The 24,078-nt window shown below is 56.9% G+C and overlaps 1 protein-coding gene across 1 annotated transcript in view; it reads right to left on the reverse strand.

Annotated features, from left to right (window-relative positions):
- The window catches only part of LOC133349941 (LIM and calponin homology domains-containing protein 1-like), a 51,117-nt gene extending 32,430 nt beyond the window's left edge, over positions 1 to 18,687 (reverse strand). The window contains exons 1-3 of the mRNA XM_061563834.1: positions 18,333 to 18,687; positions 2,280 to 2,350; positions 1,899 to 1,968 (exon numbers count right to left, since the gene is read on the reverse strand). Of these exons, the coding sequence (XP_061419818.1) occupies positions 1,899 to 1,968; positions 2,280 to 2,350; positions 18,333 to 18,428 (237 nt within the window). The 5' untranslated portion in view covers positions 18,429 to 18,687. The remainder of the gene's footprint in view (positions 1 to 1,898; positions 1,969 to 2,279; positions 2,351 to 18,332) is intronic.
- Between the last annotated feature and the right edge of the window lie 5,391 nt (positions 18,688 to 24,078).

Consider the following 24,078-nt stretch of genomic DNA (forward strand, 5'->3'; position numbering starts at 1 on the left):
AATGGATTCTTTCATCTCAAGACCTGTTGTCCCAAAAGCGTCGCCAGCAGCAAAGTCCCAAGGAAGGAATTTCTTCCCCGAGCACTGCCCCCATCCCCGCCCCTCCCCTCGTCCTCGCGGCGTCATCACCTCCCCAGGCGTGACTCACAGATAGACGAGATTGGCCGAATCTCGCCGTCCCAACGAATTGGTTGCAATAAACGTTAAGAGGTTGCACGTGCGCGCACACAAAAACACACAAATATCCCCCGTATAGCCTTTAATGGACTGTTGGGATAAGTGCTAATAGCGAGCTTCTACGAAGGCCGAAATGGCACACGAGGGGGTGGGTTACCAGCACTAAGCCCGGCCACCTATGTCTCCCCAATTCTAATATTTGAACACCACCCGAGGTACTGATTGAAGATTGAGTCGACCTAGGGGAGGGCCCAGGACCGGTTTAAATAACCACCACTGTTATTGGTCAGGAGCGGGATTCGGGTCACTGGGGAGTGGTAGCGCTGCAGTTAGCGCACTGCGGTAACAGCGGCGCCACAACACACGCGTACACACCCATATATCGCGTATATACAGACAGGTATATATTTACACAAGCACACACGGGCACACACACCAGTCCCAGGGTCATTTACAATTAGAGCTGTAATGTTGGCCGAAGTTACAATAACGTTAAACTCATTAAACTTTATTACAAACTACAGAATTGCAATAGTAATGACCCTAGATAATGGATACACACCCACGCAAGTGGACACACAAAATACGAGGTGGCCAAAATAACCTGAGGCTGCTGGGGCAAGTGCTCTTAGTGAGCACCTGTGAAGGCCAGCACGGCAAGGATTAACCAACAACAAAAAACATGTACTGTACTCATTTAAGGCTGAGTCGACCTAGGTTCAGACACACGGGCATATATACACACACAGTTAAAGCAACACAAAGACACAACGAGGCACACACGTTGGGCACACGGGCGCGCTCACTCGCGCTGCGTACCCACTCACAAGCACCGGGAAACACAGACGTGAGTTCCCAACGAGGATGAGAACCTCCTCCACCGCCCTCCTCACACCTCCCCCCTGCCCCATCTTCACGCGGCACGTGGGGGGCCTGACCCTTGAACCCCGACACCCGAGGAGGACTGGGAGAGGGGGCAACAGGGTGCTTGGCGAACCGAGAATGGAAACCGCCACCACCACCACTCCCACATGCGCTCACCATACACACCACCACTACACCACAGCCACTAAACCCAACACCACAACTGCACACACCACAATCAACAAACCCACACCACCACCACCACCATCGCTCACCACAACCACCGCAATCACCACCGCAACGACCATCAGCCACACTGGCGTGCATCAAACACACAGTGGGCCCAGGAGGATGCACAGCTGAGAGAGACTCAACCTGGTGGTGGTGAGCGCACCACTCCGCGTGGAGCGCTTGGAGCGGTGTGGGAGCGGTGTGGGAGCGGGGCGGGAGCATGGTGGTGGAGTGCGGTGAGCGGTGTGGGAGCATGGTGGTGGAGTGCGGTGGTGTTGGTGCAGGGGTTCGGTGCGGGAGGGGCGGGTGTGGAGTGATGGTGCAGTGTCGTGTGGTGTAGGGGTGTGGGAGTGTGGCGTGGTGGTGCGGTGCTGGGGTGCGGTGCTGTGGAAGTCTGGTGTGGTAGTGCGGTGCAGGGGTCCTGTGTGGTGGTGTGGTGTGAGAGTCCGATGTGGTAGTGCAGTGGTGTGGTGGTGCAAGTTCTGTGTTGGTGGGGTTGGGGTGTGGGGGGTCTGGTGTGGTAGTGCAGTGGTGTGGTGGTGCAAGTTCCGTGTTGGTGGTGTCGGGGTCTGGTGTGGTAGTGCAGTGGTGCGGTGCGGGGGTGCGGCATAGCCGATGTCACTCACGAGGCCGGCGATCGGGGTCGGCTGTCGGTTCACCCTCTTCACCAGTCCCGGCTTGATGTGGTTCACGAGGCTACGGCACCACAACCACAACAACCACAACAACCGCTACAACCACATCCACCACAACCACCCATACAACCACAACACAGGGGGGTTATTTGAGTCCCTGGGTTCAAAATCGTCATCGCTGCCCCCCCCCCCATGCCCTTCCTCCTCCAGCCCTGCCATCCTTTACCCTTCCGCCCTATGCCCCCCGGCCTTCTGTGCTCCGGGCGCGGGTGATGCCTGTGGTGCAGCTGTGAAAGTGACCCCTCACCCTCCCTTATCCCTGCCCTCCCTTGCCCTGTCGCCAAGTGCCCTGTGCCCTGCCCCGATACTCACTCGCAGAGGGCAACGCCGTTCTCCAGGGCAGCGCGGAAATCCTCTCCCTCCAGCTCTCGACCTGTGACCTCCTGTACGACACACGGACGCGCCAGAGGACGAGAGCGTGAGTGGGGCGAGTGAGCGTGACGGTGAGTGGGGCGAGCGAGTGTGCGAATGAGTGGGGTGAGTGTGAGGGCGAGTGGGGTGAGCGTGACGGTGAGTGGGGTGAGCAAGACGGTGAGTGGGGTGAGCGTGAGGGCGAGTGGGGCGAGGGTGACGGTGAGCGGGGTGAGAGTGAGCGGGGTGAGCGAGTGTGCGAGTGAGCGAGTGCGAGCATGTCACAGTGCGAGCGGGGATGCGAGCAGTGACGTAAGCTGTCGAGTGTGCAGGCGGTGGATTTGCACCTGGGGGGTTGGGCGACGGGGGGGGGGACAGGAGGGGGAGAATGGAATTTGAACAAGGTGGGGGGGGGGGGCCATGTCGTTCGTTGCACAAGGACTCATGCCAACCACACCGTGACACAGAGTGAGAGGGAGTAGCGTGTGAGAAAGGGTGTAGTACTGTAGTGTGTCTGTGTGTGTGAGTGTGCACCAGTGTGCCGTAGTACGAACCCGGCGAACCGAGTTTGATTCCCGCTCACGGTCACCAACAAGGGAGTCTCCCCTAGGTCGACTCCGCCTCAAATGAGTACCTGGTATGAAGTGTAAACGTAGACACTGGGGAGACAAAGGCGGCTGGGCGTGGTGCTGGCTACCCACCCCCTCGTGTTCCTTACCGGGCCTTCACAGGAGCTCGCTAACAGCACTTGCCACCAAAAGTCTATTATGGCTCCGTGGGGGTGTTTACACACCGCACCAGGTACTCATTTAAGGCCGAGCCGACGTAGGGGAGGCCCAGGACCGGTTCAGACAATCCGTCACTGGCGTTGCTCGCAAGTGCTCGCACTCTCTCTCTCACACACACACGTGACACACACGTGACGTCGTTACCACACACACACACACGTAGCACTCATAGACCCGATAAAGGCAGCAGGAGGTGTGTGGGAAGTGGTCTCGAGACGTGAGGTGGGGTCAAGGCGCACCCCATTGATCCCCAAGGGGGCCGCGTGGGGGGCGAGGGGGGCGGGGGGATTCTTCACCCCCCCCTCCCCCAAATCCCCCCTCCCCCCCTCCCCAAAATACCCCCACCCCCCCTCCCCCCCCCTCCCCCCCCTCCCCCAAATCCCCCTCCCCCAAATACCCCCCCTCCCCCAGATCCCCCCTCACCCCCACCCCCAAACCCCCCCCCCCCCACCCCGGAGGAGCGCGTGCCCGAGCTGGGCGCGTGCGTGGCGTGGATCGCGTCGCCATGGCGACCTGGCAGAGGCGCGCGTGTGCGCGTGCACGCTCCTGTGTTTTGGTTTGTTTGTGTGTGCACGTGGTGTGCACGTGGTGTGCACAGTGGGAGTGTGTGTGTGCGCGTGGGAGTGTGTGTGTGTGTGTGCACGTGGGAGTGTGTGTGTGTGCGCACGTGGGAGTGTGTGTGTGTGTGCACGTGGTGTGCACGTGGGCGTGTGTGTGTGCACGTGGGCGTGTGTGTGTGCACGTGGGCGTGTGTGTGTGTGCGCACGTGGGAGTGTGTGTGTGTACGTGGTGTGTACGTGGTGTGCACGTGGGCGTGTGTGTGTGTGCACGTGGGAGTGTGTGTGCGCACGTGGGTGTGTGTGTGCGCACGTGGGAGTGTGTGGGAGTGTGTGTGCGCACGTGGGTGTGTGTGCGCACGTGGGTGTGTGTGTGCGCATGTGGGAGTGTGTGGGAGTGTGTGTGCGCACGATGAAGTGTATGTGTGCGCACTTGGGAGTGGTGTGTGCACGTGGAAGTGTATGCGTGTGCACTTGGGAGTGGTGTGTGCACTTGGGAGTGGGGTGTACACGTGTATGCGTGCACGTTGGAGTGTTACGTGTGTGCGTGTGTGCTCAAACTTAGGTGGTTGCTACCACCGTGGTTATTGGCCAGTTGTCACAGTGGGGAGTACAGGGGGTGCATCTGCCAGTCATCTCGGTTAGCCTGGGTCTGTCTCGTGACGTCCTAAACTACTCCCGTTATCGTGGTCTTCGTGTCTGTGTGAGAGGGTGACACTTGGTGTGACAGGGTGACGCTTCGTGTGACAGGGTGACACTTGGTGCGAGAGGGTGACACTTCGCATGAGAGGGTGACACTTCGCGTGAGAGGGTGACACTTCGTGTGAGAGGGTGACACTTCGTGTGAGAGGGTGACACTTGGTGTGAGAGGGTGACGCTTCGTGTGACAGGGTGACGCTTCGTGTGACAGGGTGACACTTCGTGTGACAGGGTGACACTTCGTGTGACAGGGTGACACTTGGTGTGAGAGGGTGACACTTGGTGTGACGGGGTGACACTTGGTGTGTGAGAGGGTGACTCTTCGTGTGACAGGGTGACACTTGGTGTGACGGGGTAACGCTTCGTGTGACGGGGTGACACCTCGTGTGCGAGTCTGCGTGCGCTCGACTCAGCCTCAAGTGAGGCGTAACTGGCGAATATTTGAACCGGTCCTGGCTCTCTCCTCGGTCGACTCAGCCTCAAATAAGTATCTGGTGCAGTGTGTAAACATCAGAATTGGGGATACAAAGGTCATGGTGCTGACCACCCACCTCCTACAGAGGGGATATTCGTCTTTGACTTTTGTCAGTAGTTGTGTGTGTGTCTGCAGTGTCCCCACAAGTATACATAGATATCAATATGTCTGCGCTACGCACCTGGCAACCCAGGTTCAATTCCTGGCCTCGGATAACATCAGCGACATAGTGTTTATATCTTAGCCTCGTCTGCGCCTCCACTATGTGCGTGGTGCGGTTTGTAAACATCAGCACCAGGGAGACAAAAGCACGCCCCGGACGTGGTGCTGACCACAGCATCCGCTTTGTGCGCCGTGCCGACATTAACAGGAGCTCGCAAACTCACACTCGGCCCTGCGGCCTGCACCGCGACCCGGGCAGGGGTCTTTGTGCGAGCACGTGGGTGGAGTACATGTTTACCCCCCCATGTGTCACCCTCCATGTGTCACCCCCCCCCATGTGTCACCCCCCAAGTGTCACCCCCCATGTGCCACCCCCCCCATGTGTCACCCCCCATGTGTCACCCCCCCATGTGTCACCCTCCATGTGTCACCCCCCCCATGTGTCACCCCCCATGTGTCACCCCCCATGTGTCACCCCCCATGTGCCACCCCCCCCCCATGTGTCACCCCCCATGTGTCACCCTCCATGTGTCACCCCCCCCCATGTGTCACCCCCCATGTGTCACCCCCCCATGTGTCACCCTCCATGTGTCACCCCCCCCCCCCCCCAAGTGTAACTCCCCACGTGCCACTCCCAGCGTGTGGGGGCCACGCTCACCGCACCTGACACATTCGCCCCGCAGTAGCCGCAGGGTTCGATACAGAGACGCGATCCGCACAAAGGTAAATATCCCCCGTGTAGCCTTAACAGACTATTGGGAGCAAGTGCTGTTAGCGAGCACCCTATGAAGGCCGGAACGGCACACGAGGGGGTGGGTGGGCCAGCACCACGCCCGGCCGCCTTTGTCTCCCACGTGGCGATGTTTACACACCGCACCAGGTTACTCATTTTAAGGCTGAGTTGATCCTGAGAGGCCCAAGATGGGCCTCAGATAATCGTGACTGGTGTGGCCGTGATACACACTCACGTACATATCAGAGGCGTGCGGTCAGGGGAGGCAGGGGAGGCAGAGCCTCACCTGTCATACTCCAATGAAAATAGCTGTTACGGGAAAAAAATATTAATTAAATAAATAAAATATTAAGATTTTTTTCAATGATCTGTTGCTATAATGTCATTTCTGCACGATTCCAATCATTTTTAGAGTCAAAATCGCCAAATTTGCGGAGCTCCGCTGCAAATACAGGAAGAGACGAGAGGTGAGGCAGCGACGAGCTCAGCCTCCCCTCTGATTGCGCAACCCCTCAGTAACTGGATGGAGCACGGACAATAAGCGCGTGCCTGTCACTATCTCAGTATGTCACCAATGTAATGTTTGTAGACCCCTTCATTTCATGTCCTCGCCTTCCATACTCCAGATAATTTATTTCAAGTATGTGTATAAAGATATTGAGGCTCGCTGATCTTGTCGTGAAACTGAAATGAAAAAACACCAGGGGAGGCAGCCATCACATCTGCCTCACTGAGGGGGACGTGTCTAACACTGCCCCCTCAGTGAGGCCACGCCCCCCTCAGTGTGTGAATCTGGCTCTGACACGAGCCAGTGCCTGGTCCAGCCATTGACCTCACCGCACGTCACTGCTACATATACGGACGGACATACAAAGACACAGGGGTCGACACAGAGATACAGAGAGACTCATGCAGATACGGAGACACACAGAGGAGCATACATAGATGGACATACACGCAAATTCACATGCACACACACACAGCTCGGTACATACCGACACAGAGATATGCACAGGAAGGAGATACAGAAGCACATACAGACAGACACGCAAACGCCTAATCACTTACACAGACACACCCAGGTATATGGAAACACTCAGATATACATGCACAGGCACATAGAATGTCAAAGATCCTCCGTAAAGACATGCAGACTATTCGGGAAAGTGCTGTTCGCGAATACCTACTCAGGCCATGAGGGGGTGACGACTAGCACCCACAAACGGCCGCCTTTGTCTCTCCAGTGCCGATGCTTACACACCGCACACACGATGTAGTAAGTATTCATTCAAGGCTGAGTCAATCATGGGAGAGCACCCAGGACCGTTTTCAGACATTCGTCAATGATGTTGACATACCGTTACTCTTTTTTTAATAGGTGCTCGCTAACAGCACTAGCCCCAAATGTGTGTGTGGCCCCACAACCGAGTTAGACACCGGTACTATTTTCTATTTCTGTTTGACCAGGTAAAGCCCCATCAGCTATGCAGCTCTTTGTCAGAAGCCACCTGGCCACAAATTGAGAGCTCAACGAAGTGGCTTATCGTCACGTGGACTTTATAGCAGCCAAATACTCTAAACGCGTGTTTCTCTGAATGTGGAGGGGAAAAACCGGAGGACCGGGAGAAGAATCCACGCAACACCACGGGGAGAGCGACACCACAGACTCCAAATATACCAGCGCCAGGGTCGGGATCGAGCCCGCGACCTCCTGCATACCAGGCGAGGTCGTGAACATCTCGCCACCCGTGAGTCACAGGCACCCGTGAAAACCCAGATGACGAAAATAATTGAATTGCAGCATCTGTGGCGACGCGCGAGACTGGGGTGAGATTATCGTGGTAGTGTCCCCCCGTAGTCAATTAGAGCGAGGAGGAGGGGGGGGGGTCACGGGGAGAGGGGCTCGAGTGAGCGAGTAAGGAGAGGGGGTCACGGGGAGAGGGGGTCTGAGATAAATGAAGACGTGCTACTCCCTCAACGACACGCAACACCCACCCCCCCTCACTGGCACGCGCTCAGAGTCACGCAATAGCTCACGAACATTCTGAGAAGTCGCTTCTTTAGAACTGCCGCTCGTTGCGTGTTTAGTTTGTTGGCCTCACACCGCACTTCACATGAGCACGGTTGGCTACGTACGGTGCGAAAGAAGTTCAACACACATTCTCCTCTGGCCGTACCAGACGGTAGTGGTGGCGAGTGCTGTCAGTGAGCACGTACGGCTGTTAAGAGCGCACGATAGGGTGGCGTTACTAGCACCACACCCGGCCGCCTTTGTCTCCCCAGTGCTATTTATTTAAACACCACAACAGGTACTTATAGGGCTACGTCGACCTAGAGGAGGCCCAGAACCGGTTTTAATATCACTCGCCACTGATAATTCACTATGTAACACGATTTTGTTCCTGGATAGTGTTATTTTCTCATTGCTTATGCCTCAAAAGTATAGAAAATGCCTATTGTTCCCCACAAACTTTGCTTTTGTGACCAGGCTTTATGTGAAGGAATGACACAAATGCACACGTTTGAAAATAGGCAAATGTCTAAATATCACCGTCCTGTTTAGTTTCCCCAATGTAACTACTGCTGCAGACACAGCTTAGTTTGTAGACGCATGTGGTATTGCATATCAGGGATCACATCCTTCACAGATGGGTTTAGATCACGAATTTTATGTACTGTGAGCTGAGTTAAGTACAGCTGAGGTGGTCTTACCAGTGAATGGTTGTAAGGTCTCAGACCTTACAACTGTTTATTTGTGAGGAATAAGGCATTTTATGTACCTTTGAGGCATAAGCAATTAAAAAATAACACTTACTACCCAGGAACACATTTGTTTGTTACACAGTCTAATAGCCACCACTATGTCATTATCACTGTCCCCATACGCAGCTCCACTCCCTCACTACCTCACCCCACTCTCACAATCACTCCCACCCCCTCCACCCTCACATCGACCTTCCCTCCCCCGCCACCACTGCCCTCACGCGTGCTCAATCAGTAGTGCAGCATCGCTCACCGCAATGTCGCGAGCCGGACTCTCGCCCCTATCTCTCTCTCTCCGTGATCCCATAGCGCCCCTCTCTCTCTCTCTGTGATCCCATAGCGCCCCTCTCTCTCTCTCAGTGATCCCATAGCGCCCCTCTTTCTCTCCGTGATCCCATAGCGCCCCTCTCTCTCTCCGTGATCCCATAGCGACCCTATCTCTCTCCGTGATCCCATAGCGCCCCCTCTCTCTCTCTCTCAGTGATCCCATAGCGCCCCCCTCTCTCTCTCCGTGATCCCATAGCGCCACTCTCTCTCTCCGTGATCCCATAGCGACCCTCTCTCTCTCCGTGATCCCATATCGACCCTCTCTCTCTCCGTGATCCCATAGCGCCCCCTCTCTCTCTCTCAGTGATCCCATAGCGCCCCCCTCTCTCTCTCCGTGATCCCATAGCGCCCCTCTCTCTCTCCGTGATCCCATAGCGACCCTCTCTCTCTCCGTGATCCCATAGCGCCTCTCTCTCTCTCTCTCAGTGATCCCATAGCGCCCCCCTCTCTCTCTCCGTGATCCCATAGCGCCCCTCTCTCTCTCCGTGATCCCATAGCGCCCCCCTCTCTCTCTCTCAGTGATCCCATAGCGCCCCTCTCTCTCTCCGTGATCCCATAGCGCCTCTCTCTCTCTCAGTGATCCCATAGCGCCCCTCTCTCTCTCTCCGTGATCCCATAGCGCCCCTCTCTCTCTCTCTGTGATCCCATAGCGCCCCTCTCTCTCTCCGTGATCCCATAGCGCCCCTCTCTCTCTCTCCGTGATCCCATAGCGCCCCCCTCTCTCTCTCTCTGTGATCCCATAGCGCCCCTCTCTCTCTCCGTGATCCCATAGCGCCCCTCTCTCTCTCTCTGTGATCCCATAGCGCCCCCCTCTCTCTCTCTCTCTGTGATCCCATAGCGCCCCTCTCTCTCTCCGTGATCCCATAGCGCCCCTCTCTCTCAGTGATCCCATAGCGCCCCTCTCTCTCTCTCTCTCAGTGATCCCATAGCGCCCCTCTCTCTCCGTGATCCCATAGCGCCCCTCTCTCTCCGTGATCCCATAGCGCCCCCCCCCCCTCTCTCCGTGATCCCATAGCGCCCCTCTCTCTCCGTGATCCCATAGCGCCTCTCTCTCTCCGTGATCCCATAGCGCCCCTCTCTCTCTCCGTGATCCCATAGCGCCCCCCTCTCTCTCTCTCTGTGATCCCATAGCGCCCCTCTCTCTCTCTCCGTGATTCCATAGCGCCCCTCTCTCTCTCCGTGATCCATAGCGCCCCTCTCTCTCTCTGTGATCCCATAGCGCCTCTCTCTCTCCGTGATCCCATAGCGCCCATCTCTCTCTGTGATCCCATAGCGCCTCTCTCTCTCTCCGTGATCCCATAGCGCCCCTCTCTCTCTCCGTGATTCCATAGCGCCCCTCTCTCTCTCCGTGATCCCATAGCGCCCCTCTCTCTCTCCGTGATCCCATAGCGCCCCCCTCTCTCTCTGTGATCCCATAGCGCCCCTCTCTCTCTCTGTGATCCCATAGCGCCCCTCTCTCTCTCTCTCAGTGATCCCATAGCGCCCCCCTCTCTCTCTCTCCGTGATCCCATAGCGCCCCTCTCTCTCTCCGTGATCCCATAGCGCCCCCCTCTCTCTCTGTGATCCCATAGCGCCCCCTCCCTCTCCGTGATCCCATAGCGCCCCTCTCTCTCCGTGATCCCATAGCGCCCCCCTCTCTCTCTCTCCGTGATCCCATAGCGCCCCCTCTCTCTCCGTGATCCCATAGCGCCCCCCTCTCTCTCTCCGTGATCCCATAGCGCCCCTCTCTCTCTCCGTGATCCCATAGCGCCCCTCTCTCTCTCTCTCTGTGATCCCATAGCGCCCCTCTCTCTCTCCGTGATCCCATAGCGCCCCTATCTCTCTGTGATCCCATAGCGCCTCTCTCTCTCTCTGTGATCCCATAGCCCCCCTCTCTCTCTCCGTGATCCCATAGCGCCTCTCTCTCTCTCCGTGATCCCATAGCGCCCCTATCTCTCTGTGATCCCATAGCGCCCCTCTCTCTCCGTGATCCCAGAGCCCCCCTCTCTCTCTCCGTGATCCCATAGCGCCCCTCTCTCTCTCTGTGATCCCATAGCGCCCCTCTCTCTCTCTGTGATCCCATAGCGCCCCTCTCTCTCTCCGTGATCCCATAGCGCCTCTTCTCTCTCAGTGATTCCCATAGCGCCTCTTCTCTCTCAGTGATCCCATAGCGCCCCTCTCTCTCTCTATGATCCCATAGCGCCCCTCTCTCTCTCTATGATCCCATAGCGCCTTTCTCTCAGTGATCCCATAGCGCCCCTCTCTCTCTCAGTGATCCCATAGCGCCCCTCTCTCTCTCTATGATCCCATAGCGCCCCTCTCTCTCTCTATGATCCCATAGCGCCTTTCTCTCTCAGTGATCCCATAGCGCCCCTCTCTCTCCGTGATCCCATAGCGCCCCTCTCTCTCTCAGTGATCCCATAGCGCCCCTCTCTCTCTATGATCCCATAGCGCCCCCCTCTCTCTCAGTGATCCCATAGCGCCTTGCCCCTGAGCTACAGGAACGGTCCCGTGGGGCCTCGCGGGTCTGCGCGTCGCGGGCAACCACCCAGTCGCCACGAGGTACAGGATCAGAGAGAATCACCCCCCCCACCCCCCACGCTCCATCGTTTGAGATTGAGGGGTGCGGGAAGGACACCCCTCCACCATTCGAGACACCGGAGGGATCTGCATTGTCCATGTAGTAGTAACACTTGGGGTGTTTCACTGACATTGCGGTTAATTGACGTGGCGGACACTGAGGGACGGCGATCGGCCCTCGGGTTGGACGCGTTGCGGCTGTGTGGCAATGCTCGTGACGAGGATCTTCAGCCAAGGGAGGGGGGCGCGCCCGAGAGGGTCACGGCCATCGTGGAGATGGAACGGAGAAGTAGGGGCACGCGCAAAAGTTTATCCGGGCGGCAATGGAATGAAGGGGGAACGACGGGACCGGGTGGCAACGGCGTGGGGAGGGCTTCATCCAGCAGTGGATTGATAAAGGACTGTCAACTCCCACTCTGCTATTGTTTATGACATGACGAGGCAGTGCTAATGTCGGTGATGAGTCTATTCGTGGGAGAGGCAGATCCACAGTACAGCGAGTGTACACAGCGCAGAGCGGTGGCGCAGTGGTTAGCGCGATGTGCTACTAACCTGGCGACCCGGGTTAGAACTCCGCTCACGACCAACATCAATTACGAATATTTGAACTGATTATGGGCCTCTGCTAGGTTGACTCAGCCGTAAAAAAGTACCTGCTATAGTGCGTACAGAAAAACAGCACATGAGGGGAGAGATATATGTCTGTCGGGCATTGTTATGCCCACACACCACCCCATCCGTGCACCATTCCGGCCTTCATTGGCACTGTAATCGCCAAGAGCACTTTGCCCAACAGCCTGCATGCCTATACGGGGTATCTTTGTCTTTGTATGTACACGCACAGAGACACGCCCAAATGGGATGATGTGATAATGCGACTGAAATGGGGGCACGCACAACCAGAGTCTGGATCGGGTCTCTTCCCATGACCTCACCCCGAGCCCAGACCTCGCCCAAAGCGACAATCACTGCAACCTTCCCGTGAAATCATAATAAGAAAACGTCCTCGTTCTCAAGGCACGGTCCCAACACAAGCCGCTCTTCTCTCGTAGCTACCGATTTTGATTTCGTTCCTATTGCTATTTGCTTCATTGCTGTTACGTGCTTGTGTTTGTTTTGCCTTTGTCATCGTTGTGACACCACAGGTCACACTCGCAAAGGGGGGCGACTCGGGTCCTGGTCTCTAGAGCGCTCACCTAGTTACACACAGTCCACTTGGACTCTTGGACTCAGCTGGGCTGTGCGTACCGTGCTCGGTGGAGGATCTGACAGTTCTGCTGAGCCACACGTCTACGTTTGGGCTTCTATTCCGCACCTCTCATTATCGAAGTCACAGTCACGGTTCTCGCAGAGAGAGCCACAGACTCCTGGCTTTGACATTCCTCCTCGAAGACACCGGTGTAACCATCAACCGCATGGGGACATCACGAGACCGATGCGCACATCTCCTGGAAATTAAAGGCAAACCACAGTGGTGCGATTGTGATCATGCAATTGCAACCGGGGACCATACAGTGAACCACTGCAGTCTGAGTTCCTTCAACGGAGGAGGAACAGCGACACGAACTCTCTCTGCTGAAGCTCTCTCGCCGTGGCCAGCTGCAGACCTCGACATTGGCATCGAGCTCTTGAACCAGATTGCCGCCATACACAACAACAGAATATATTCCTTACACCTACATAGATATCCATAGACTCACAACACATTCCTGCGGAGGGAACTGGTAGGAACGTTGGGTTGCTCGGTCAATGGCCAGAGTCAACGGCGGCGTGGTGTATTCCGTAAATATGCCCGACTGTGAGGGCGGGCACAAGCCGGCGTGAGTAGGTTAAACGTTGAGTTTTATAAGAGCACCACGGGGTGACCAGCCCCTCCCCACCAGCCCCACCCCTCCCACCCCCCACCCAGCCCCACCCCTCCCGCCCCCCACCCAGCCCCACCCTCCCCACCCAGCCCCACCCTCCCCACCCAGACCCACCCTCCCCTCCCTGCACGACGGGCACAATAATCCCCTGTGGGCTGGTGTAACCTGGCGGTTCCTACCAGTATAATCTCTACAGGTAGAGAACAATGTACTTCAATACAGGCCCATAGACATACATGAACTTACATGAACCATAGACTTACATAGGCTCCAAAAACACGAATGTGATCCATGGACGTACATCGATTGCAGGGGCACGATGGGATGGAGGGAGGGGCACGGTGGAGGGAGTCAGGGGCACGATGGGATGGAGGGAGGGGCACGATGGGATGGAGGGAGGGGCACGGTGAAAGGAGTCAGGGGCACGATGGGATGGAGGGAGGGGCACGGTGGAGGGAGTCAGGGGCACGATGGAGGGAGGAAGGGGCACGGTAGAGGGACGATCGCCACCACGTGGCTGCAGCTGGGAGCGCGCGACGCGTCCAGGTGAGGGCGCCCTCATCCAAGACGAAGCAGCGTTCGTGACGAGGTTCGCTCACCCCTCACCCCAACCCCCACTCACCACAGGTGACCCCCCCCCCCGCCCCTCATTCCCTGCGGGTGTTGCCCTAGTGACCGTAATCAGTGCTCGCGCCTTGATATCAGCACGTGCCGAGCGGAAATGCGATCAATAATTAGGGGGGGTGCTGTGCAGCGCTTATTCCGCGTTTATCGTTATCGGTCGTTCAAATGGCAATCAGGTATTCACACGCTGCACGCGCCTGATGATTGCTCAACACGTCCCACGTGACGTGCAGATGACGCTGACGATTCGGACCGAAAGCAAGAGTAATCGCAATGCGCTCAGCGCTGCGTTATTAACGCATTAAAACACACCCACATACATACACACATATACACACACATACACACACATCTTCGCCTGTCGGTCTAATGGACCAGTACCATGTGTTTGTGTTCACGTTGTTAGTCCACTGCTGGATGACAACCTAACCACGACATGTCAGTCGTGGGGGTTGCTGGGGGGGCGGGGGGGGGGTTGGCGGGGGCGGTTTGAGGGGGCGGGGGGGTTTTGGGGGGTGGGGGCGTAGAGGTGGGGGCGGGGGTGGGAGCGGGGGTGGGAGCGGGGGGGGGGGGCGTGGAGGTGGGGGGCGTGGGGGTGGGAGGTGGTCGCAGCCGGGAATCAAGGGGCCATCCATTCAGTACGTACGCATGGAGGGGGGGGGGTTAACCCAAATGTGTAGCTTGCGTATGGGGGGGGGGGGGTCTACTGACAATGGACATACGCATAGGAAACGTGTGGGGGGGGGGGTGTGATGCCTCGATAATAATTTGTCTACATTGGCCTTCAAATGAGTTAGATAGTCCGGCGGTGGACTATCTGTTTATTAATCCTTGATTGTTTTTGCATGGCTCAAATTTCGGCCGTTCTATAGGATTCGGGGAGGGGGGGGGGTGCGTCAGGTGTACGTACGCAGGTGGGAGAGGGGGGTGTTAAAAGTACGCGTGCGTACAGGGAGGGGTCAAGTTTTGACAGATGTTTGCCTACCTACTACATGGATGCCCCCCAAACCGAGGTGGACGGGTCCAGGGCGCGTCGCGCTCACCGCTGCGCCACTGCGCCCCCCCCCCCCCACGCATTTAAATCGGCGCGCTCTTTCTCTGTACGTCACTCAGTGGAGGCGGGTTATTGTGTATCCACCATCAGGTACGTGCAGCGTGTGGCGACTTGTTTTGTTGTTGTTATTGCTGCACGTAATGGGCCGTGTGGAGTGGCAACTCGGGGGGGCTGGGAGCGGAGAGTGGTCGGGGACTTCGATCCCGAGTTCAGGTTTTGTGCACGTCGATATCACGCTGCGCGCCCTTCCACCTCCTCTACATCATCATCACCAGCACCAGCACACAGCACCACTACCACACAGCACTACCACCACACAGCACCACCACTACCGCCACACAGCACCACCACCACCACCACACAGCACCACCACCACCACATAGCACCACCATCACCACACAGCACCACCACCACACAGCACCATCACCACACAGCACCACCACCACCACACAGCACCACCACCACCACACAGCACCACTCACCACCACACAGCACCACCACCACCACACAGCACCACCACCACCATCACCACCACCACCAGCACCACCACCACCACACAGCACCACCACCACCACACAGCACCACCACACAGCACCACCACCACCACCACACAGCACCACCACCACCACACAGCACCACCACACAGCACCACCACCACACAGCACCACCACCACCACCACACAGCACCACCACCACCACCACACAGCACCACCACCACCACACAGCACCACCACCACCACCACACAGCAGCACCACCACCACCACCACACAGCACCACCACCACCACACAGCACCACCACCACCACACAGCACCACCACCACCACACAGCACCACCACCACCACACAGCACCACCACCACCACGCAGCACAACCACCAGCACCACCACCACCACCAGCACCACCACCACACAACACCACCACCACCACACAACACCACTACCACCACACAGCACCACCACCACCACCAGCACCACCACACAGCACTACCACCACACAGCACCACCACTACCACCACACAGCACCACCACCACACAGCACCACCACCACCACACAGCACCACCATCACCACACAGCACCACCACCACCATCACCACACAGCACCACCACCACCACACAGCACCACCGCCACCACCACCACACAGCACCAACACCACACAGCACCACCACCACCACACAGCACCACCACCACCACACAGCACCACCACCACCACACAGCACCACCACCACCACACAGCACCACCACCACCACACAGCACCACCACCACTACACACCACCACCACCACTACACACCACCACCACCACACAGCACCACCACCACCACACAGCACCACCACCACCACACAGCACCACCACCACCACCACCACCACACAGCACCACCACCACACAACACCACCACCACTACCACCACCACACAGCACCGGGGCAAGGGGTGGAGATCCCCCGCGGAGTGGGTGCGGCGGGAGCCCCCCCCCCCACCACAACACAAAAGCCCCCCGTGACTCTCCACCGCACTTTCATTAATGAGCCCAGCTGCGCCCATGATGATGGTGGTGAAGCCGGATTTCACGATGATGATGGTAGTGGTAGTAGTGGTGAAACCGGCTTGCACGATGATGATGATGGTGGTAGTGGTGGTGGTGAAGCCGGATTTCACGATGATGATGGTAGTAGTGATGAAGCCGGCTTGTACGATGGTGGTGGTAGTAGTGGTGGTGAAACCGGCTTATACGATGATGATGTTGGTGGTAGCGGTGGTGGTGAAGCCCGGACCGGATTTTCTCGCTGTTCTCGCTTTATCTGTTGCGCCCTGAACCCCCGGGTTTACCCGCGTCTCATGGACACCCCCAAAACTCTCCCTTCCCCTCTCTCACATCGAGGTCTGTGGTGGAAGAGGGTGGGGGGTGGGGGGCAAAGGGGGACCTAACCCGGACCCCCGAGACCCCCCCCCCCTCCACGTCTCCCAACTCAACCTGAGCAATGTCGTCCCCTAAAGCTCATGTCGACCAGACGGTTCGAGTCTCTCTCTCGCAACATCCCCCCCACCCTCGCTCTCCTCACTCTTCCACCTCTTCTGTATCTCTCTCTCTTTCCATCTCGTCACTCGTTCATCTTTCACCCCCCCCACGCCTCCCCTGCCTCTCTCTCTCGCTCCGCATGCCCGAGACGCGCGGGGTCTGCACTTCAATACAGAGGATTAACAAGACGATGCTCGGTGTAGTCGGCACTTTGCTTCGTTCATCATTTCGGTTTTTTAATGCTTTGCTTTATGTAACCCCCCCCCCCCTTTTTTAAATGAAAGATTTCACAAAAGATTTCTCGTTCTGCTCTCCTTACCCATTCCCTCTCTCTCTCTACCCCCCTCTCTGCCCCCCCCCTCTCTGTCCCACCCTCTCTGTCCCCCTCTCTGCCCCCCCCCTCTCTGCCCCCCCCCTCTCTGCCCCTCTCTCTGCCCCACTCTCTGCCCCCCCTCTCTGCCCCCCCCTCTCTGCCCCCCCCCCTCTCTGCCCCCCTCTCTCTCTGCCCCCCCTCTCTGCCCCCCCCTCTCTCTGCCCCCCCTCTCTCTGCCCCCCTCTCTCCCTACTCCATCTCTCCCTCCTCCGTCTCTCCTTCCTCTCGCTCACCTCCCCCCCCCCCCCCTGTCCGGCTCGCTTCCATGTCAGCTCCGAGGAGTCGTGTTTAGCTCCTCTCACGATCTTTACCTTGCATCCACCTCCTCGCTCCTCACCTCAACCCACCTTATCATCCCCTCGCCTTTTAGTCGCTCACCTCACCTCATGCATCTTCCCCTCGACTGCATTCCCCGCCTCATCCCCTGACCCTGCATCATCCACCTTTTCGCCCGCACTCCCTCACCTGTATCCTCGCTCACCCACCTCCGTATCGCCTCACCTGTATCCACCCCTATCCACCGCCTCACCCACATGAATGTAAATCCTGAACCTCGTCCACTCGCCCCCTCGCTACGTCCACACATTCACGACCTCACCCCTTCACCTCCGTATCGCCTCTCGTGTATCCACCTTCACCCCGGTATCCACCTCCTCTACGTCACCTCATCAGCATCCACCTCCATCACATCACCTAACCTGTATCCACCCTTTCACATCACCTCATCAGTATCCACCTCCTCCACATCACCTCATCAGTATCCACCCTTTCACATCACCTCATCAGTATCCACCTCCTCCACATCACCTCATCTCATCAGCATCCACCTCCACATCACCTCACCTGTATCCACCCCCTCCACATCACCTCACCTGTATCCACCTCCTTCACATCACCTCACCTGTATCCACCCCTCCACATCACCTCATCTCCTCTGCATCCACCTTCTTATTCCCATCCACATCCCACCTCCGCATCTCACCTCCGCCCTCCCTCACCTCGTCGTCACCCCCTCACCTGAATCCACCTCCTCGCCTCGCCCGCCACGACGCTGAGGCTCCGCTCTCGCGTCTCCTCTCCCCACGCCGCCTCGCTCTCGGCCACTCTCGCCATGGTCTCCGCGGTCTCCGCGGTGCCCTTGGATCCCCCGGGGGGTGGGTGGGGGGGTAAAAGTCCCCTTCGATTCGGGGTCCGCCTCGCTCCGCGGGTCCCGGCAGGCGCAACGGGGGCAACGAGTGGAGGCCGCGCAACTCAAACCCGCGGGGCTCGCGCGAGGAAGTGGCGGTGGCTGCGGCTCCTTCGAGCTCCGAGCTCGGCGTGAGCGAGTGGGGGGAGCGAGTCGACAAAACCTCCTCCTTCTCCTCTCTCTCTCCAACTCCCTCTCTCTCACCCCAGCTCCCTCCAGCTACCGCCCCCTCCCCCTCTCCCCCTCTCCCCCCCTCTCCCCCCTCTCCCCCCCTATCTCTCCTCCCCCCCTCCCTCCAACTCCCCCCTCTCTCTCCCCCCTCCCTCCCCCCCTCTCTCTCCCCTCCCTCCCCCCCTCTCTCTCACCCCAGCTCCCTCTCCCTCCAGCTACCCCCCCCCACTCTCTCTCACCCCAGCTACCTCTCCCTTCAGCTACCCCCCCTCTCCCTCCCCCTCTCCCCCCTCACTCCCCCCCTCTCTCCAGCTACCCCCCTATCTCTCCCCCCCCTCTCTCCAGCTCCCCCCCCCCTCTCTCTCTCCCCAGCTCCCTCCCCCCCTCTCCCCAGCTCCATCTCCCTCCAGCTACCCCCCTCCCCCTCTCCCCCCCTCACTCCCCCCCTCTCTCCAGCTACCCCCCCCCCTATCTCTCCCCCCCCTCTCTCTCCCTCCCCCTTTCTCCAGCTACCCCCCCCTATCTCCCCCCTCACTCCCCCCCCTCTCTCCAACTACCCCCCTATCTCTCCCCCCCCCTCTCTCCAGCTCCCCCCCCCTCTCTCTCTCCCCAGCTCCCTCCCCCCCTCTCCCCAGCTCCATCTCCCTCCAGCTACCCCCCTCCCCCTCTCCCCCCCTCACTCCCCCCCTCTCTTCAGCTACCCCCCCCCTATCTCTCCCCCCCTCTCTCTCCCCCCCCCCCTTTCTCCAGCTACCCCCCTCTATCTCCCCCCTCACTCCCCCCCTCTCCCCAGCTCCCTCTCCCTCCAGCTACCCCCCCTCTCCCTCCCCCTCTCCCCCCCCTCACTTCCCCCCTCTCTCCAGCTACCCCCCCTCTTCCTCTCTCCAGCTCCCCCACCCCCCTCACGCTCCCCACAAACTCGCTGCGTCCCTTCAGCCCTCCTCCAACCCCCTCCCCTCGCCTTCATTTAAAAATGCATCCATCCCCTCTCCGCCTCCCTCTATGCACATTTCCTCCTCTCATTTAAATGATTTAAATGACCTCCCTGTTCCTCCCTCCCCGGCCCCTTCTCTCTCACCCCGCACAAACACACATTCACACCTCTCTCCATCCACACTCCTTCTCTTCAACATCATCCACTCTCCCTCGCCCCTCCACCTCCCTCCTTTTAGAATCCCTCGCAATCCCTTCTAGTGCCCTCGAATCCATCGTTCAACTATCCCGCCATCAACCTCCACCTTTCAACACTCTCTCTCGCTGTTCCCTCTGCGTTCCACCGACTCTACTCAACTTCACAATGCCCGCTCCCCATTCCTTCCCTCGCTTTAATCGCCTCTCGGCTTCCTCCGGGTTCCCCGGTTTCCTTCCATAGCTAAAACAACCCCCCCCCCCCACACACACCACACACAATGTAACCACTATTTGGCCAAAACATCTCAATGTTGAAAAACAATTACCTGCACATCAGTCAGCCGGGAATCTCGCACAGCAGCAACATCGCCCCGCCCTCCACTGCGAACACGTGGAAGGACCCTCAACAAAAATAGTCTTGAGACTGAGCGAGAGGCCTTTCTTGGCAAACAGGCGAGATAATACTAATTATCCATCTCCTCCACCTCAGACTCCCTCCCTCCCTCTACCACACGCACACCTACCTGCATTAGCATCACACTCTCTCCCTCGCAATTATCCCCATCACTCCTACCCCCCAGGCGTCTTGGAACACGCGGGTCCCCACCCATTCTCTTTTGGGGCTCGTACACGGGGATGGGGTGGGGCGAGAGTCAATGGGATGGGGGATACCAGGTGAGTCCACGTCAAGGTGCACGGCATCCTGGCACGCTCGTTCCCGCGGGCCCACCAGACGAGATGATGATGGGGATGATGGTGGTGGTGGTGGTGGGGATGATGGTGATGGTGGTGGGGATGATGGTGATGGTGGGGGTGATGGTGGTGGTGGGGATGATGGTGATGATGGTGATGGTGGTGATGGTGGTGATGGTGGTGGGGATGATGGTGATGATGGTGGTGGGGATGATGGTGGTGGGGATGATGGTGATGATGGTGATGGTGGTGGGGATGATGGTGATGATGGTGTTGGTGGTGGTGGGGATGATGGGTGCAGTAACTGCTGTGCAGCACTTAGGACGATCGCTGCTGAAATCGTTTATTGCATTACCGGCAGCCGCATGAAAACAAACATCGGTTGCTGGTTCGTCGGACACAGACAAATGTCAGAAGTTTATTCCCATTGAGCTTCGAAGATCGATTTCATGGGCGACCGGGCCTGCAGACAGCATTGATTAGTAAAAGACGACGCGGCTAGCCGTCAACTTTAGAAAGGAAGACAGCTGCCACAGCCCAGTGGCGGTCAGCAGCCGCACACTGGCCTGGCAATGCATGCACGGTCTGTTGGACTTCTTTCGCACCGTACGGAGGAGCGGGAGGGGGGCTGAAACAATTCCACAGGTCGCGGGTTCTTTTCGATCTCCGGGCGCGGCAGAGGTGCGATCGGCGGGTCTCTTGCGGTAGGGGCACAGTGGTGGGCTACTCCCATCTCCTCCAAGACGCATTGCCCAGCATGCAAGAGCAAGCCAAACACCGCCATAGGTGCTGTTTGGCATTGCCCAACAAACACGGCTGTTTCTGGTGTAGGGGCCGTCCATAAATGACGTCACGCGATTTTGGACGATTTTTGACCCCCCCCCCCCCTCAAATGACGTCATAAAGCTCTGCCCCCCCCCCCCCCAAACAAAAATAAATCATGCTTCAAATCGCTTGAAACTATTGTCATTGTAGTGCGTATTTAATGTGGCGCTACACTCTAATGTTGTAGGAGGAAACATTTATTAAAAAGTCTATTTGATTAAGTAGAACGTGTTGTCTATGTATTTAAAGTTGCGCATTTTGATGTGACGTCACATTTCTCACCCCCCCCCCTCCCCTAGGTGCGTGACGTCATTTATGGACGGCCCCGTAGACCAGTTTCAAAGACAATGCATACACTATCAGAGCATGTTTGCCTGCATGCTCACCACAAGCAGTGCATGTGGTTAATGCAGTTCTTGATTCATTGCAAAAGGTTTCGATTTAGTGTTAGAACATCTTAACACTTCCTGTGTTATTGCCAGAACGGGCTAAAACCTATTCTTATTTCACGCTTTCTTTTAACTCACTGTCTGTGGTTGTATCCTCAAATTTTGTAACTCAATTTTAACCCACTTTCCCAATGTGGTATCGACTGCAAACTTGGTATACTTATGTCATACTGATGACAATACTGTATTCTATCATAAAAAATGTATATTTGTAAACATTCTTTTTTATATGTTATGTTTCGGCTTGTGTCTAATTGTCCACGGTCAACTGACGTTGGCTGTAATTGGTCACGGTCCCTTACGTTATGGCAAGCTTCGGGCCACTTCCTGGAGTCGTGGAGTTATGCCATTACTAGTACATTTCATTAAAGCGTGTTTATAAAAAAAGTTTTTTAAATATATATTACTTATTTTTCATCCTGGTCGCTTGACGTAGAGACCTTGTCACACTTCCTGATTCACTCAGCTCACTGGTGGCTCGTCACCTCCTGACCACTCCGATATCGCGACGATCACGGTTACCCAGTGCCGGATTATCCTCCTAGCACAAGCAGCAGCTGCACATGTAGTAGCTACACAAGCAGCAGCTGCACATGTAGTAGCTGCACAAGCAGCAGCTGCACATGTAGTAGCTACACATGTAGTAGCTACACATGTAGTAGCTACACAAGCAGCAGTTACACAAGCAGCAGCTACACATGTAGTAGCTACACAAACAGCAGCTACACATGTAGCTACGGGCCCCGCTCTTTCAAGGACCCCGCGCTAAATACTTTCAAGCTATCAATTCCTATTCAGTGAATCTGCACTTGCTCTATTACTATAGTACTATACTGCCTTAAACTTTTATGAACGGCTGGGTGTTTAAGGTTAGCGATTTGTCGTATTATCTGGTTGTATAGCAAATGGAAAAATACAATTACAGTACTTTACTGTGCAAGTAAATTTATTTTATTTAGGGCCCCTGTATAACATGTGCTACAGGCCCCGCAATCTTCATCCGGCACTGCGGTTACCGCTGCCGTGAACGTCACCCCGTCGAGTCCTCCAACCAAATGTTGTGCACTCGGTCGAGCGGAGTTCCATCTCGTCCCATACCGTGCTCAACCACCGCGCCCCGCTTGCGAGTTGCGGTGCACTCACATGTACTCACTTCTCCCATCAACTCGCTCGCCCACACTGCGGCTCGCAACGGCGAACTACTTCCTCCTTCGCTTGGGAATTACCTCTCATCGTCTACACACTCCCAAGCATCTAGAACCGAGCTTCTTAAAAAATTAACCCGTAAAAACAAAGTTTTTCACTATAAATCCTTTATTTGCGTGGCGGCTAGTCCTCTCGTCCTCTGGCTTGAGATGGCTGCCACATATGGGTCAGATGATTTGCTTGCCACCATTAAGCAATTGGTAATTACATATAAAAAAAAATTCCTAAAAAGTGTAAAATTTTGGAATTTTTTTCACGAAAATTAATTGTCACGCACAACGAGTCTGTGTGCAAAATGTCAGCTCGATTGGATCACGGGAAGTGGGTTAAAAAACGACCGAAAGATTTGCACGGTCGTAAGCACGCGAGCAAGTGAACTTAATATAAAGGATTTTTAAAAAAAGTGGAAACTCTCACAATTACAACTCTGACAGCGAGCAATTTGTTTCCGACCTGTTGGCATTTTTCAGTACACCCCCCTCAATTCAACAAACCCTTCTCTGCCCCCCCCCCCAACTTAATTCGAGGTGTGGTTCCCCCGTGGTGTCGTGGTGACAATGGTCGTGGTGGTAATCGTCGCGACATGACGCACGCTGCCCCATTCACGCGTCTCAATAATTGATGTCGCCCAGAGGAGAGAACGTGGCATCGGGGCTATTACGCTAATCCGACACGTGATGTCTGGGGGGGGGCAGAGGGGGCTCTGCTGTGCCAGGCGGTAATCTCATTGTTGTTGCCGGGCGAGTGGTGCGGGTGGTGCGGCGTAGGCGGTGGGGTCTTTGTGTTTCTGTCTCTCGGTAGGAACACCACCTCCTCCACCACCGAAGCTGCGTCTTTGAGCCTCGCGAAACGCACGCGCGCGCTCCGCATCTGGTGTAGCTTGCGATTAGACTGGGGGGGGACCGGGGGGTGGGTTACACAATCGTCCGATGCGCCATCACCTGCCGCCTCTCCGGCCCGAAATGGAAAAACTTGGGTCAAGCCAGGACGCTCATCTTCGAGGACCCCCAGAAGCGTGGTGTCCGATCCTCGATTTGACCCGAAAACACGCATCCCCCCGCCCCCCCCCCCGGTCACTGCAGCAGCGGACGCAGCCATCGGA

The sequence above is a fragment of the Lethenteron reissneri genome, chromosome 32 (assembly GCF_015708825.2).
Source record: "Lethenteron reissneri isolate LAM-NWPU_2019-01 chromosome 32, ASM1570882v1, whole genome shotgun sequence".
NCBI lineage: Eukaryota > Metazoa > Chordata > Hyperoartia > Petromyzontiformes > Petromyzontidae > Lethenteron > Lethenteron reissneri.